Below are 14649 nucleotides of genomic sequence, written 5' to 3'. Positions count from 1 at the left end.
GGCGGGTCGGTTGCTGCGGAGACGTATCAGCCTGCGCGGTCCATACTAGTAGACGGACACCACGCGCCGTGCTCAGCAAATTTTCCATGTCAACTACCACTAGCTGTGGTTCATCCAGGTACGTGTTCCGAGCTGCGACATCGAGTCGGTTTTCTGAACGCCGCTCGCCGCTCACCGCTCGCCGCAGATGGCCTCTCTCCCCCGAGACGCTCGTCGACATACACCCCGTCTTTCGACGTATCCACCTGCGGCGGGCTGGCACGCCGCGACTACGAAGGTAGCCATCGACAGCGGTTCAACACCATGTTACCTCGCCGCCAGAAATCTGGAGTCCAGACAATCCGTTGGCCCAGTGGGTTACCCGTGCGCGATCGTATACGCGTCAATACTCCTCACGCACAGGCACCTCCGCACGGACATGCGCGAGCCCACCCTATGGTTCGCGCGCGATCATGCAGATGGTTACACCACACTCGCTCGCGCTCACGGCGTCCTCCACCCGCTACCATCTGAGCCCTCTCCCGCCGCCAGCACTCAGGAGTTGAGACGACCTATTCGCGTTCTCCTAGACGGCTGCGCGATCCAATGCACCTCGCGCATCACGCACCTTGGGGCGTGCGTCTACACATCGCAGCCTTGCAGCACGCGTCGTCCGATGCACGACTGTCATATCTCTCTGGCCCCTAGGCAACGGGGATGCGGCGGAAGGCCCACGATCGCTGGGGAGCGCAGCGGCAGAGATGGCGGCGAATGAGAGGCGTACAGGTGAAGGGCGCGAGCGCGGCGCGGAGGAGACTCCAACTTCGAACGAGCGAGGGCGCGATCGCTCTGACGTCCGCGCGAGGCGTGTCGATGGCGTTCGACGGGAAGCATCGTGAGTCCGAAAGATGCGGCGTCAGGATGCGCATAGGAGCTGATATCGCGGACCTGCAGGGCGGGCACCCCCGATCGTACGTGCTCACGCTTGTACATCGTGAGTGGACGTGTTTCTGAACAGTCGGTTCACAAGGCCCGACGTCGAGCCGCGTACGACGACCCGCGCGTGTCTCGATGGACTCCCGGCTGAGGCATTTGCAATCCCGGGAAGGGCGCGATCGATTGCGGGTGGCGATTTCGTGCGCGGCGGAGTGTCGATGCGGCGCGACGGCGAAGCGAGGGAGGAACCTCTAGTAGGTGTGGGCGTAGCCTCGATGAAGGCTGGGCATAGGCGTGATGGAGCCGGAGTTCGTGCCCGAACTCCAGTGCCGGGACAGGCCTGGGGAAGGTAAGCATGGCTCGCAGATAATATTCAACCAGGAGAGCTTACGGCTTACGGATGCGTATGCGCAGGGAAAAGAGACGCGTTGGATGAGCTCCTGCCGGGAGTGGACGCTGACCCCGTGGAGGGTGTTGGTGCCAGTGAGCGTTCAAGACACGAGCCGCGTGCTGGGACGTGTCGACCACAAGACCGCGGCAAGTTGCGCCGCAGAGCATCCAAGCAGTATGGCGTTCAATGGTGGTGGTGGGATTCAGAGCCGTCCAAAGCTAAGCGCTCGGGGCACGCGGAGCGTCGGAAACCTTGTTTGCTGCAACACCGGCTACGAGCGCCCCCTTCAAGTTCTCGTCCACCCCTCGCGATTGCATCATCGTCTCACAGCCAGGCTGCATCCATACGACCTCCACAAGAACGCCGGTGAGCGTGCCTCCGGAGCATCCGCGAGCTTCGTCGTCGCTGCGGCTCGCAAGAACATACCATTGCGTCGATGAAAAGGCATATCCGATCCGCGCGTTCACAACTCTACAGAGAGTTGCGCGCGAGCTGGGATGGCACAAACACCGTGCCGCAGGCGGTGGCAGCTCGTTGAAGTGCGTCTTTATGCTCTACAGCATCCGTCCCGTATTGCTAAGCCCCGACAGCAGCAGATCGTACAGCTCCTCCGCACTTCCGATGCACCTGCCTCACTCTTGGACGCATCGTCAGCCCTTTCTCTTTCGCGCACAGCAATTCGTCCAGCGTAACTGCCGTCCACGATGCTGCACGCGCAGGCGACGCCACACGGGGTCGCTCTGTTGTTCGTGGTCTCACATCTCACCCCCTCCCTATCGCCGTGAATTGTCCGGCATCGCGATTTCAAGATAACCTATCCATTCGCACTCCGAAAATTCCACGAGTCCGTCCTCCATCTGCCTCTACTACCCTCTCCCTAGTCGAAGGTGCATATCTTCAGCCTATCATATACGCCGGGAAACAGTGGCCTTGGTACGCCCATTACCTCTTCGCCCACCGCGATGCCGTACTGAGCAGCGTATCCAGCATACACCTTCTAATGGATCGGCTGTGCGCAAGTATCCCCACACCGTGGCCCCGCCGCAGCCTAACTCGGCAGCTTCAACATTTTCTCGTACATCAGACGTATCTTGGACCGTCTCCTCGCCTTCACGGAGCCGCAATCCCCCGTATCCTAGATTGTATTCGAATCCCTGCTGTCTTCCAGTATCTCCCCTCCGGCTTCGGACTCGGCTCTGTCTCCCGCATCATCGGCCCCTCTCAACTACCCTCGTCTCGGTTTCCCTTGTTCGTTATGTCTCGTTTTCTTCGTCGCAGCATACTAGACGCTACTGCCAACCCCTTCCTGCTCCTTTTTGTTGACTCCAATGCTTGCTTCTCGCGATGTCTCTTGTCCTTTCATTTCTTCTTATTCTTCGTCGTACATTCGCGATCCTTCACGACGTCTCCAGTCCTGTTCCCTCGTGTCACGGCCCTCGCTCTCAAACCTCGCTACAACGACCTCCACGAGCCACTCTCAATGCAGGCTGGCGACGCCTAGCGCCTTCCCTTCACGATCACTCCAATCCGTCTGGCCCCCGTCGCCTCTTGTTGGGAACGCGCCGGTGTGCATCCAATCCTCTGTATGCTCTTCTTGATTAATGTTCCGATCAAGTGCGTGTTTACTGACGTGTGTCTCTCTCCATATGCCATAGGCACCTACATTGTCTTTAGTATCCACGCATCGTACAAACGGCTCCGCGTCGAGCGGCTCACGACCGATGGTCATTCCGCGCTCAACACCGCGTCAGGCCGCGTCTCGTTGGCTGGCTACAGTACACGCTCCATCAGCACGGGTGCGGTGCGCACGGGCGCAGCAGCTCGCCGAGGTACGTCTTTCTTATCCTCGTCCTTCACGGCGTCCGTCTGAACGTCGACGGCTGCAGATCGTGTCCGCCTTCATTCGTACAACCTCCGGTACTCGTCCACATCTCGCTAGCCCGTCCGGTCCCCTCGTATGCGACCGACTGACACTTCGCAAAACCCCTGACGCGATGGCGATATTCCGCGCACTGGTCGTTCGGCGCGCATCTGCGCGGGGCTGCTCCGTGCTTCGCGTCGCGCTTGTCCACGCCGCTGCGACTCCATCCGGTGTTGTTCTGCCTCGGGCCCCATTGCCACTCAACGCGAGCCGTCTCCAGAGGCGTCTTCGCAATCCAACATATCCCGTGGCGCGCACGTCTCCACATCGAGAACCCCGGGCTGACCCTTCTCCGAGCGCCACACGTTGGGCGGCGCCTGCGGCTCATGCCGTGCACTTGCAACTCTCAACACACCGCGCCCGTCGTCCGCTCGACCAGTATGGCATGCATGAGCGTTTCGAGAGACGGCGGCGGATACGGCGGATAGTCCGCGATCGGCGTGAAGGCGGTCGGTGCTATGACGCGCCCGGTTCGCGCGCAGTTCGCGCGGGCAATGCGTAGCAAGCGCGGACGAGGCGGCCGCGACACAGTGCTCAGGACTCCGGCACGAAGAAGGGTCACTATGCACTACAGCGACGCTAGCGGGCGCCATCCGGCAGCCCAAGATATCGAGGTTTCAAGAGTGCCGATGCGCGTTCGCCGGATCGTGAAGCTCTTCATCGCATCCTGCGGGGATTGCACTCGACGGTACGTAGCATCGGTAGCGAGGCAATTGCATGTGTCTGATCAACTACGTTACAGCACCTCCATGCCGAAGAGATCGACGCGTCATCCGACCGACTCCTCGCCGCCTGATTATTCCGCGATCCCGAGCTCAGACGCGACCATCACCCCCCGCGATGTCGGACGCTGGAAACGATGCATATTGTTGGGGCAAGGTGGCGTCTGACGCGCGACGTGGCAAAGGACGCCATGCAGGAGCCTAGACGTGGCGAGGATGCTGGCGTAGATGGCGAGGCGGAGGAGCGGAATCCCGCTTGTGAGCACGAGCGCGCGGGAGGTAAGTGTCGTTTGCGGACACTGCGGGACTGAGGGAGCTGACGAACGCGTGGTTAGGCGCACGTAGAAAAGGTGCACTCGACGAGGTCGCGATCCAGCAGCTTGAAAGGAACCTACCAGAACGTGTATGCGGGGTGCTTATTCTGAGGATAGAGCGGGAAGATATGATTTGTGTCGTACCGTTGTGAGCGAAACGAACGAAAAGATGGCGTACATACAGCGGGTGGGTGGGCGGGCAGGGGGTCCGGCCTCCGCAACGCTGAGGCGTGTCTGAAAGACGACATCGGAAGATAGGTGTCGCGCTCGGTGCCGTCATATGTCTCCGAGCATGCGGGTGTCCCAAAGCGTGAATTCGGAGTGGAGTGCGTCTGCGTGCCCGCCACGGCAGATCTGCATCGTTGAGGGCCTGTGGAAGGAGCATTCGGAGACGAGTGCGATGATGGTGGTCCCCTAAGCGCTCGGGGCAAAGCGGGCTCCGGGAAGTACGGAGCGCTGGCGGGGCAAACCTTGTTCGCTCGCTCGCCTCGACGACTCTCGACCTCGACCGCTGTCTTGTCTTGGTCCAGCCGTTCTGCGCCTGGGCTCCAAGTCTGCTGCTTCTCGCTTCAAGTCCACTTCAGGCTACGTATGTCCTATCCCGTCTCGTTCGAACATGTCCTGTCTGTCGCACGCTAGCTCCAACCATACCGCGCATGCTTGACTGTTGAACGTCAACTTTCTGAACAAGGTCAGCTTCCATGCATACTCGTTCCCCTGCGGTTCCCGTCTACTAGTACAAGTTGCACGCCAAGTCGGCCACTCTACCTCGTATCAGCACCAGGATCCGATTCACGCTCGGAGTAGACGCTGTTGGCAGTTGGGCACTTGGAAATGGGATTCAGCATCGGTACGTTCTCTGCTTCAAGCTTCATTACTTACCAACGAGGCGCGGCTGACGGTGAACTATCCAGGCGGCGACCTGCCTACTACATCGTCTTCGTCTAGCCGAAACGGACGTGCTTACCTCCTCGCAATCGGCGTTGGGCTTACGCTCCCTGTTCGCGACATTCAAACGATAGCCTGTGCGTATAAGAACAAGCACGCGGACTATCTCTGTGAAATGGTGCGTGGACGCAGTACCCACCGCGTAAACTGGCTACCGAAACGGCTGCAGGTCATGCGGGCCTCGCCTACGACGCAGGCTCCGAGACACTGACAGCTATGTCTGCGCGACGACATCTGCGTTATCGTCTTATGGCGCGATCTCGAACCGCGGGCTGAACACAAGGCCGACGACGGCTGCGAACGACGGTGATAAGTCGGACATGGACGCATCCAGGTTGTGCAGCGGAGGTCGAGGTTGTGTGGGCGGCCCTTTGCGCGCGTCGCGGGGGCAGGGGCGCGTAGCGCGCCTCGAGGTGCGCATCTACACCTCGCAGCACGCATCGCCCGATGGACGACTGTTATACGCCTTTATACTCTGCTAGGGTGATGGTGAGATGGCGGGAAACCCGCGATCACCGCGGGGCGTGGTGGTAGACACGGCGACACAACGGAAATGCGCCATTGACGAGGGCGCGGCGGCGGAAACGCGAACTTCGGGCAAGCAGGAGCGTGGCCGCGCTGACATCTGGCGCGTGCGGCAGGTTCCAGGGATCGTGAGGCTCGGTGAGTAGTGATGTGTTTCGATGCGTCCGGACAGAAGCTGATTCCACGCTCTTCAGGATGCGTGCCTCTGGTCGTGTCCGAGCAGTCGGGCTACACGTTCCCTGCATCGAACCGCGAACAGTGGCCAGGATATCCACCGACACCTCGCACTTTGAGGGCCGCTGTGTTGCACGGCGCGCTGTTCGACGTCGCATCGTCCGGCTACTACATGTTCCGCGAGCGAATCGCTCGGATCTGAATTGGTCGGGGCGGGCGTGGGCCGGCCGAAACATCGTCGTTCGATGCGCCGTTTCGTAGGAGGCTCGTGTATCGCGTACGTGTTCTCAACCTTCAGCTTGCATATCTTCCTGAATGGCGAGCGGCCAGCTGCAAGTTGGCAAGCACCCGGGTGTCGTTCTCGCATATCGCGTCTGCGCATTCGCGCTCGGGGATAATATACCACTCTGAAAGGCTCTGGGCAGCCGTGATGCACGCGGCGGCACAGTGTTCTGCACTCCAGGGTCGAAGGAGAGGAAGCATAGCCGTCGCGCTGCCCTACGTGCGATGGTGCTTGGCGACCTCTAGAAGCCCGATATGCTGAAACTCGGCGAGCACAGACGTGCATTCGTTCGCTCTGTACACAGACTTAGGTCGCAGTCGTGCGATGCGGTCTGTGAAAAATGAGGCGTGGCCAGCGGGAGCTGGCGCGGCGGTTCAGGACGCAGACGAGTGCTGCGGTGACGTGGGCGCGGACTTCCGCGCGCGAGGGTGTGGATGGAAGTGTGGAAGGGAAGCTCCGTTGGTTGATAGTGCTGGGCAGCTTGGGCTGACGGACTCAGACATGGTTTGGGGATTAGAAGAGCAGGCATCAGCACCTTCGGATGGGATGGGAGAGGTGTTCGTAGTACTGTTACTACAACGACGACGTACAGGACTGTGGGCGTAGACTGACGAGAGAGCGATGGCTGTAATAGATCACGGTGAATGTAGCCATCAGCATGCGCAATATAGAGCATGGATGCGATCTTCGCGCCGTGGATGTGACGGTTGGACAGTCGGCAAATGAGGGCGTATACATACAGCAAACGCGAGCTTTTCGGTGGATAATACATCCTAGAGCGAGAAGAGACTGGGGTCAGGCAGACAGATGCTCTGGAGTTTCTGAGAGATTCGTGTAGAATGTTTGAACCGTTCTTTCGACCGTACATACGATCGAGCCTCGTATATAGGGCTGCGATGTTCAATTTTCAAGCTTGTGCGTGCGTACGCTGCGGCATGCCATAGACCCACTGGCTGTGTTCCTCTACGTTTATATGCACGAAAGGATCGACAATACGCGTAGTACGCAGGAGCGCGATGGTGGGGGGAGGCGTACAGGACTTGGCTTAGAGCGGACCGTGCATGGACTCCGCGAGATGCGGAGCGCCAAACTTGCACTTCCTCCTACCGTCACCACCTCGGACGCCGCTTGGCTTTCTCAGGCTCTCGACATGTCTGTGCTCATCCTAGTAAGCCATCTCTGCTGCCATCGACCTGCACAGGACGTCCGCCACCATTCTGGGCGCGGGCGGAGAGGCTTCTAACACCCCATCAGTGTTTGACTGGAAATCTGCAACCTCTATCGACAGCATTCCCCGCCCGCTCTTCTCGACGTCCTCGCACAAGTATCTTCCTCCTCAATGCACCGATATCATCTTTCAATGGACCACGGCGACCGAAACGGTATATGTCGATGTCTAGGACGCGGTAGGACAGTGCGAGTTCGTACATGCGACACGCGGAGACAACAACGAACCACTGTCCGCTACCATCATTGTTTGGAAGCGACGCATGAGCAGTATGTATGAGCTTTGCCTCTACGTGGAGGCATACACTATTACAGATGAGTTCCCAAGATGCGCATAGATACCCGTGTGCACCATCTGTTCGTTTCCTCTATCTCCATCGCCCTCATCCACCGCCACCTTCTCTCGCCGATCAACACAAATGTCGCGCGCATGCCCTCATCCACGATGAGAAACGGTAGTTTGTCCCCTTCGTGCTATTACGAGAAGGGGACCCCGCTCCTCGTCATAGGCGGCGTGGGATCACATTGGCTATGATGTATGCCCAAGTTGTGTAGGTATGTGGAATCGTACTCCTGCGAGCACACACGACTGACATGAATTCCGAGGACGAGCCCGCGCTTGGCATCGTTCACGGGCTGTGCTTGCTATTCAAGCGTTTCGCCCAAGGTTCCCATGCAAACTCCTTCGGCGATGGCTCTCTGTGTACAGCCCTATCCGCAGCAATGCATCTGGCTTCTTTTTTCTTGCCGTGACGCCACGAAGAACCGGACAGCATTCGAGCCCAATGCGTCTACATCCTGCACTCACTTTATCGCCCGGCCCCATCCAGATGTCTTTGGCAGGCGCCGCACGATCGAGCACTGCCCGCGCCGACGAAGTTCCGGCTCGCTATATGACAGGCCTTCTCTCGGGCCTTATGGCTCTGCGTAAACTGCACAGCATACGCAGGACGCGCACGGCTGCCAGGACTCGGGTAGGAAACACTTCTATAAACCGTGTGGAGGCTGCGCCAGCCCGGCGTCCTTCGTCACCTTTGCCTGCTCCCATCCCGACGCCAACGCACCCTCTCCGATAGACCGTCCTTTCTTTGATCTCTATGCTTTCCACCCATACTGAACTCTCATTCTTCCACAAAAGATACACCCTCGCCCGGCCTTCTTCCTACCGTGCTAGCCTTCTGCCGCCCAGGCCGCCGTTTGTCTGTGAGGAATGCTGGAAGGGTCCTTTTGCTGCTCGTCTAGGTCTCTTCCATTCTCGACTCCGAACGAAGGTCTCCCATGCATCTGAAGATTACGAAGAAGGGGGGTATTCGTACCTTGTCTCGGGATGGCAGACGATACAGCACGCCTCTACTGGTTGTGATTGGTGTCAGCTCCTACTAGATGGGATCGTGTCCCTAACTCCCAAGGCACGGGTCGACGAGCAGCTAGTACATCGCTCTTTGAGCATCGTGGTCGGATTCCAAGACACAAAAGAAATGACCCCGGCCGGCGTACAACGTCTCGTTGTAATGGAAGGCACCTCAAATGTGCTCTTCCGGAGGGGTTTGCAAACATCTGCAGGTGAGTTCGCTAATCACATGTAGTGAAATTGATACTGATAACATAGTTCGAAAGCTGACCCGGCAGCGCCATACATCGTCGGACGAGATCCAATCCTAGATGTCGGATCCACTCGCACACTCTCCCTTGCAAAGGCCCTCGTCGATAAGTGCGTGGCGGGACACGAGCATTGCAGACGGATCTCGCCGACCCTCGATGTTCGCCTCCCCTCGCGCCTGGTCGACTGCACAAGCCTCGAACACCCGCACCTTGTCTCGACAGAAGGCATATACGGTAAATATCTCGCCCTCAGTTACGTGTGGGGCGAGGCACAACCGCACAAGACCACCAAATCCAACGTATCTGCTTATCACGACGCCATTCCCCGCTCTCTCCTCCCGCAAACCATCCTCGACGCAATCTATGTCACCCACGCCCTTGGGTTCAAGTACCTCTGGGCGGATAGCCTGTGTATTGTGCAAGACTCGGGCAAGGACAAGCTACACGAGATCGGGAAGATGCATCTCATCTACCGGTACGCATATTTAACCATCATCGCCGCCAGCGCACAGCGGGTCAGCGACGGCTTCCTGCAGGATCGTTCGGCACCACCACCACCCAAGTTCACTCTTCCGTTCATCTGCCCCCCGCGCCCTCACTCCCCGGACGATGACGTTACAGAGCCTTGCGCCCGGGGAGAAGTGCACTACTTCGATGAGGTCTGGGACACGCCAGGGGACTCAGAGCCTGTGGACAGGCGGGGTTGGTGCCTGCAAGAACTCCTGATGTCTCCGCGCGCGCTCCTCTTCGCGTCGAAGACGCTCCGGTTCAGGTGCCAAGACACCACGCTGAACGTTGGCAACTCGATTCACCGCACGACGTTCGACGTCCGGCTGCCCGACATCCTCTTCGACCCCGCGCCGCCGCCTCTCCAACCCGGCTCGACGGAATGGTGCGACGTCCACCTTCGGTGGCGCGATGTTGTGCATCAGTACAGCGCGCGCACCCTCGGAACGTCATCGGACAAGCTCGTTGCGTGCGGCGCGCTTGCGGAGGCGTTCCAACGCGTCCTGCGCTGCGACTATCTCGCGGGTTTATGGCGCTCGGAGATGCTCCTCAACGACCTGCTCTGGAGGGTGCGGGACCCCGTAGATCTCGAATATCCAGCGACATATCGAGCGCCGTCGTGGTCGTGGGCCGCCGTCGACGGGCAAAGCACCTCCGACTTCTTCCCCCGCGGGCCGGAGATTGTCGTCGGTGCAAAGGTGGTTCGTTGCGATGTCACCCTCAAGGATCCGGAGCTTCCATTCGGCGAAGTGACGGGTGGGTCCCTTGTGCTGCGCGCGAGGTTGATACCGTGCAAGGTGCACAAGACTACTTATCTGAGCGAGTGGGCCGTGGAGGCGCTGTTGACGCCTCCGTGTTGCGAGCGGGGCGACTCGGAAGGCTGGGACGGCGTCGATGAAGACAACATCGTGGCATACGAGAGGCGTCATGGACAATTCTGGGCTGACCATCGTTCCGAACACCTGATCAAGAGGGTGTCTAGCTGGCTAGTCCCGTTTTGGTGGAATGATAGTCGTGTCAGATGGCCGATGGTGGGCGGTCTTGTCGTCACTCTCGCCAATGCGGGCTCGCTAGCAGGTTCCGAGACGGAGGACAAGAAGGTGTATCGCCGGATAGGGACCTTTTTTTCCACCGGGTTCGCTTGCGATTGGGACCAGCTGAGATACTGCGAGCTGGAGGAGGAGGTCATCGAAATTGTATGAACGCCCTTCGTTGTCGAAGTGAGTAGTGATAGGTACCCTTGTTCTCTCTGTATAGCGTTGCAGCGCTCATCATTCAGCATCTAGATACCCCACGTTCATCCGGGCCAGCCTGATTGTTAATGGTAAGCCTAGGCATTCTTATATAGCGAGTGCGGTACTGAGATACATTCCGAGTATAGACCTTCGACGCCAGCATGCCTACTTCGGCGACCTCGACTCCTCCACCAACCCGTCCTTTCTGCAGTCGCATCGAGACGAACACTCCTTACCTTCGCCTATACTCCAAAGAGGCTCCTCCTATCCCATCCGTGCCCATCTACACACTCACTTATCTTTCTCGCGCACCCATTCTGCCTCCTCTCAGTCGGACGTTGACGGCCCGCGTGCAGTGTGGAATGCACCCCTCCGTAGCGGAAGCGGATGCCACCCTCTTTGTATGCGCCGCATCTGTGCCTCGCGCCTGCAATCCAGCACTTGAAGATGGTGCATATGCGCTTCGTAAAGAGGTGCGTTCCCCGCATGGATTCAGATGTTAGAGGCTGGCTGGCTGACGGCGCGCGGTCCTGGCAGTACGATTGACAGCGCCGGATCTGCCCCGCACCTTCCGCTGTCTGCAACAGGCCGATGCAAAACCTGCTTCGATGAGCTCTGTGGGACGCTCCGCGGCTGCGCACGTCCGCCAGTCAGAGTGGACTCGTCTCCAAAGCTTCACATCCTGCGTGGACGATGCATGATGCGGCCCGTGCTACACAAGAGTACCGGGCCGAATATGAACGCGTGGGGTGGGCCCAAAAGCCACGCTAGGGCACATCCTGTGTCTTGTAGGGAAGGCAAACACCCGCCGTTATTCGCGAGGACGGGGACCTCTCTGAGACCTCTTGCCCACGTCGCTTCGGTTCTCTCTACGGCGCAGCGGGGGCGCCAGGGCGTCCTCCGCTGTCGTCTACTGTGACATCGCTCCCGGAGCCGTATTACCCTACCTCCGACCACTGTCCCGCCGGCTGACGTCCACCATAGACCTGCGAGCTCACACGTGTTCTTCTATCTGTCCCCATGGCAGCTCAGCCGCCCAATCGACGACGACCGCGTGCCTCACCACTCGCCGAACGAACCGCGCCTTTTGGCCAGGATCTGCCGTGCGCCTCCGACGCCTCGCCGCCGGTCAATAATTGTCATTGCGGACGGCAGGAAACGTGCTCGCAGAGACGCCCGTCGTGTGCGGCGCAGCCACGGACACTCCCTGTGGTATGTTCCACCCCGTTGGGCTTCGGGCGCGCAGAGCGAGTGTACGTTTTCAGGGCACAGGCGGTGAACCAGAAGAGTCGGGTGCGCGGCTGGCGCCGTTCCACCCCGCAGCGCAGCGCGCGCCGTTGTGGTTGTGGGCCGCCGCGGATGGCGAGGGCGTGGTACACATGAATCTGCGACACGAGGGCGCCGGCGCGGGTACCCGGTGCGGAGGCGATCCGCTGCGCGGTCGCGAAGAGCGGTTGGGGACTGAGGATCCTCGGGCGCGTGACAGACGGAGATGTTGCCTTGCGCGCCGCGGCGACTCGTACGGGGAAGGCTTTGCTCTGGGGTCTACAAAGGCTGCGTCTTGGAGAGGTTGGCACGCGCAAGCGATGAAGGTACGTTACTCGCCGATGTAAACGAAGACAGTACTCATCGTACATACAAAGTCGCAATCATAGCACATTCACACATCCACAGCAGCGAGGAGCTTCACAAATTGGGGCGCGTCGTGAAGATAGAAACGCACCGCGTCCCAGCCAGCCCTCGCGGGAAAGCCGCAAGTCCTACAGCCCGTGTTTGAGCCCACCGTGGTGTTCGCGCACGCCGCCGCACCCTCCGCGAAGTACAAGAGCGGGTTCAAGAACCCAGGCGGGCGTCTTCCCTCCGAGCTAAGGCGGTTGTCAGCACTGCGATGACCGCCATGAACGTTGCGCCCGCGTCGTCCACGCGCAACGTCTTCCCGTCGACGACGACCGCGCAGTCGGCGACGTCGGGCAACGCGTGTCCGAGACGGTTGGACGCGCCCGGATGGGTGGCCCCGAGCACGGAGAGGTAGATGGGGATGGCGGGTGCTTGCCAGGAGGGATGAGGAAGGACGTGCGAGAAGCCACCAACTGAGGAGGGGCCGGCCGTCACGGGGTCGGGGTCGGGGCCCTGCGTGGGGCGGACGGAGGTCACGCTGTAGGTGGGGGTCAGTGATGTGAGCGGAGGGGCGGGGCAGGGCAAAACGGGCGCGTACAAAGACCAGATGATGGAGGGAAGGGGAGGGACAAGGTTGTTGTAGTTGGCAGATCGCGAGCCCCGGAATACGGCGCTGTTGCTTGGGGAAACGATGATAGAGGTGCCGCGCGCGGTGAGTTGTGTATACATCCTGCAGAGACGGCTGCGTATGTGATGGTCGGTCTGCTGCACCTGCGAGACGGAGTGCTGGCACGTACGCGGCGAGCTTTGGGGAGAGCGTGTCCTCGTTCTGGCTGTAGCTATTTGTGAGCACTTGAGGCGGCACGTACGCCTTGAGGAGGAGGCTGAGACGATCAAGAGAGCCCTCGAGGGAGCCGGCATCATTGCTGTCGCGGACGGAAATGAGGTGTGGGCTGGGGGTTGTAAACCTGTTGCAGCATGCCAGTGACGTCGATGGTGGCGGTGATCTGCCTTGTATAGCGCGACTTACGAGATCGTAGGGTGGACGAGGTCAAGATGATCCCCGAGTTCGGCGGGGATGGAGTATGAGCGGGCGCGGATAGCGTGGAGACCGGACTCGTCGCGTTCAAAGACGGAGAAGTTGGCGCGGAGGAGCTCCGAGTCGTTGGCGTCGCTGAAGGACACCGAGGCCGCCACCCAGCCGTCGAGAAGGGCGGCACCTTTCGCATCGGCGTACAGACTCGGAATAGAAGCGTTGGCTATGTCGACCGAAACCAATACTGAGCCTCCGGAGTACGAGCTAGAGTTGGCGAGTTGTTCGACCTGTGGGTGATAGTGAGTAGGGCTGAATGAGTAGACTGGGTAGAGCGACACGGTAGGAAGCACGTACCTCCTTGGAGAGGCGCTTGCCGTAGCTCGCGCTCGAGGGCGTGCTGACGTCGTTGAGGCTCTCCGCGAGCGCGCGGGAGTTGAGCTGCACGAGCGGGTCAGGCAGGGCGAGGCCGATGATCGAAAAGCAAGCAGAAATGTCTGTGCGGGACTCGGGTAGATTGAAGTTGTAGGGCGTCGGTGCACCTAGCACAAGTGCGGACAGGGCTGAGGCAATGAGCAGACTAGTGGAGATCATCGTGTGCGAGACAGCGTGAAGGCTAGCGGAGCGAGTTCTAAAGCTTCGGCTTGTATTAATCCCCGTTCGTATGGGCATTGCGCACATGACTTTGGCAGAAGGCATGAAGCACAGGCACGATGTGCATGCAAGGGTGTTGAGACGGCCGATAGAATCGCACGTGGCGTTACTGGTACCGGTGTGCAAGCGCGATCCGCAAAGAATAGGGCACTGACGGTCTTGCAGCATGGTTGCACTTTGACAGAACCACGCCAGGCGCATGGGGCGGCGGTAATAAGCGAGGACGCGGCTGCATGTGGTTGACGGACAAATGTATGGATTCGGTTTGTCTTGCATTGGATCCGCACCTATGACACCGTGCCTACGATATCTGTAAAGTAGCGTGAGTACGCGTTGAGATAGTAAGTAATGTACTTACGCTGTATGCTAGAAGTGTGTGGACTCTGATAGGTATCGGAGGCAACAAAATGAACACCGGGCGTAGAGAAGAAACGAAAGCCTGAGGGACGCCAAGGTAACTTTGCGCCCGTGTCCGGCATCGCCGTATGTTGTCTGTGATGAATTGAGGATCGGTGGATATAAATCGTGGCTACTCGAAAGCGGTAGGGAGGATGAGGGGAGGTCGTTGCGCGTCGACGTCG

General features: G+C 59.5%; 5 protein-coding genes across 5 annotated transcripts; 4 read left to right on the top strand and 1 right to left on the bottom strand.

Moving 5' to 3' along the window:
* The first annotated feature begins 3655 nt into the window (after positions 1 to 3655).
* Positions 3656 to 4427, top strand: TRAVEDRAFT_61278 (uncharacterized protein). Its single transcript, XM_008046611.1, has 3 exons — positions 3656 to 3915; positions 3970 to 4228; positions 4285 to 4427. Exons 1-2 carry the CDS (start codon positions 3686 to 3688, stop codon positions 4115 to 4117), a joined length of 378 nt encoding a protein of 125 aa, XP_008044802.1. The 5' UTR covers positions 3656 to 3685; the 3' UTR covers positions 4118 to 4228; positions 4285 to 4427.
* Positions 4428 to 5050: 623 nt separating this feature from the next.
* On the top strand, positions 5051 to 6110 carry TRAVEDRAFT_32046 (uncharacterized protein). Its single transcript, XM_008046477.1, has 4 exons — positions 5051 to 5113; positions 5178 to 5329; positions 5381 to 5874; positions 5931 to 6110. Exons 1-3 carry the CDS (start codon positions 5098 to 5100, stop codon positions 5420 to 5422), a joined length of 210 nt encoding a protein of 69 aa, XP_008044668.1. The 5' UTR covers positions 5051 to 5097; the 3' UTR covers positions 5423 to 5874; positions 5931 to 6110.
* Positions 6111 to 9261: 3151 nt separating this feature from the next.
* On the top strand, positions 9262 to 10305 carry TRAVEDRAFT_86720 (HET-domain-containing protein; the record flags this gene model as incomplete). Its single annotated transcript, XM_008046610.1, has 1 exon — positions 9262 to 10305. A coding segment is annotated over one exon (1044 nt), but the record flags the coding sequence as incomplete, so codon positions are not given.
* TRAVEDRAFT_32045 (uncharacterized protein) lies at positions 10305 to 11466 on the top strand. Its single transcript, XM_008046476.1, has 4 exons — positions 10305 to 10763; positions 10816 to 10853; positions 10911 to 11237; positions 11302 to 11466. The coding sequence occupies exons 3-4, from the start codon at positions 10926 to 10928 to the stop codon at positions 11308 to 11310; spliced, it is 321 nt and encodes a 106-aa protein (XP_008044667.1). The 5' UTR covers positions 10305 to 10763; positions 10816 to 10853; positions 10911 to 10925; the 3' UTR covers positions 11311 to 11466.
* Positions 11467 to 12597: 1131 nt separating this feature from the next.
* TRAVEDRAFT_75300 (uncharacterized protein) lies at positions 12598 to 14008 on the bottom strand (the record flags this gene model as incomplete). The annotated part of the gene is made up of 5 exons (XM_008046609.1): positions 12598 to 12919; positions 12980 to 13123; positions 13179 to 13349; positions 13412 to 13704; positions 13772 to 14008. 5 exons carry the CDS (start codon positions 14006 to 14008, stop codon positions 12598 to 12600), a joined length of 1167 nt encoding a protein of 388 aa, XP_008044800.1.
* Positions 14009 to 14649: the final 641 nt, after the last annotated feature.

This window comes from Trametes versicolor, assembly GCF_000271585.1.
Source record: "Trametes versicolor FP-101664 SS1 unplaced genomic scaffold TRAVEscaffold_14, whole genome shotgun sequence".
Lineage (NCBI taxonomy): Eukaryota > Fungi > Basidiomycota > Agaricomycetes > Polyporales > Polyporaceae > Trametes > Trametes versicolor.
Note: the sequence above shows the minus strand (reverse complement) of the source record. Positions and strands in the feature narration are given on the sequence as shown.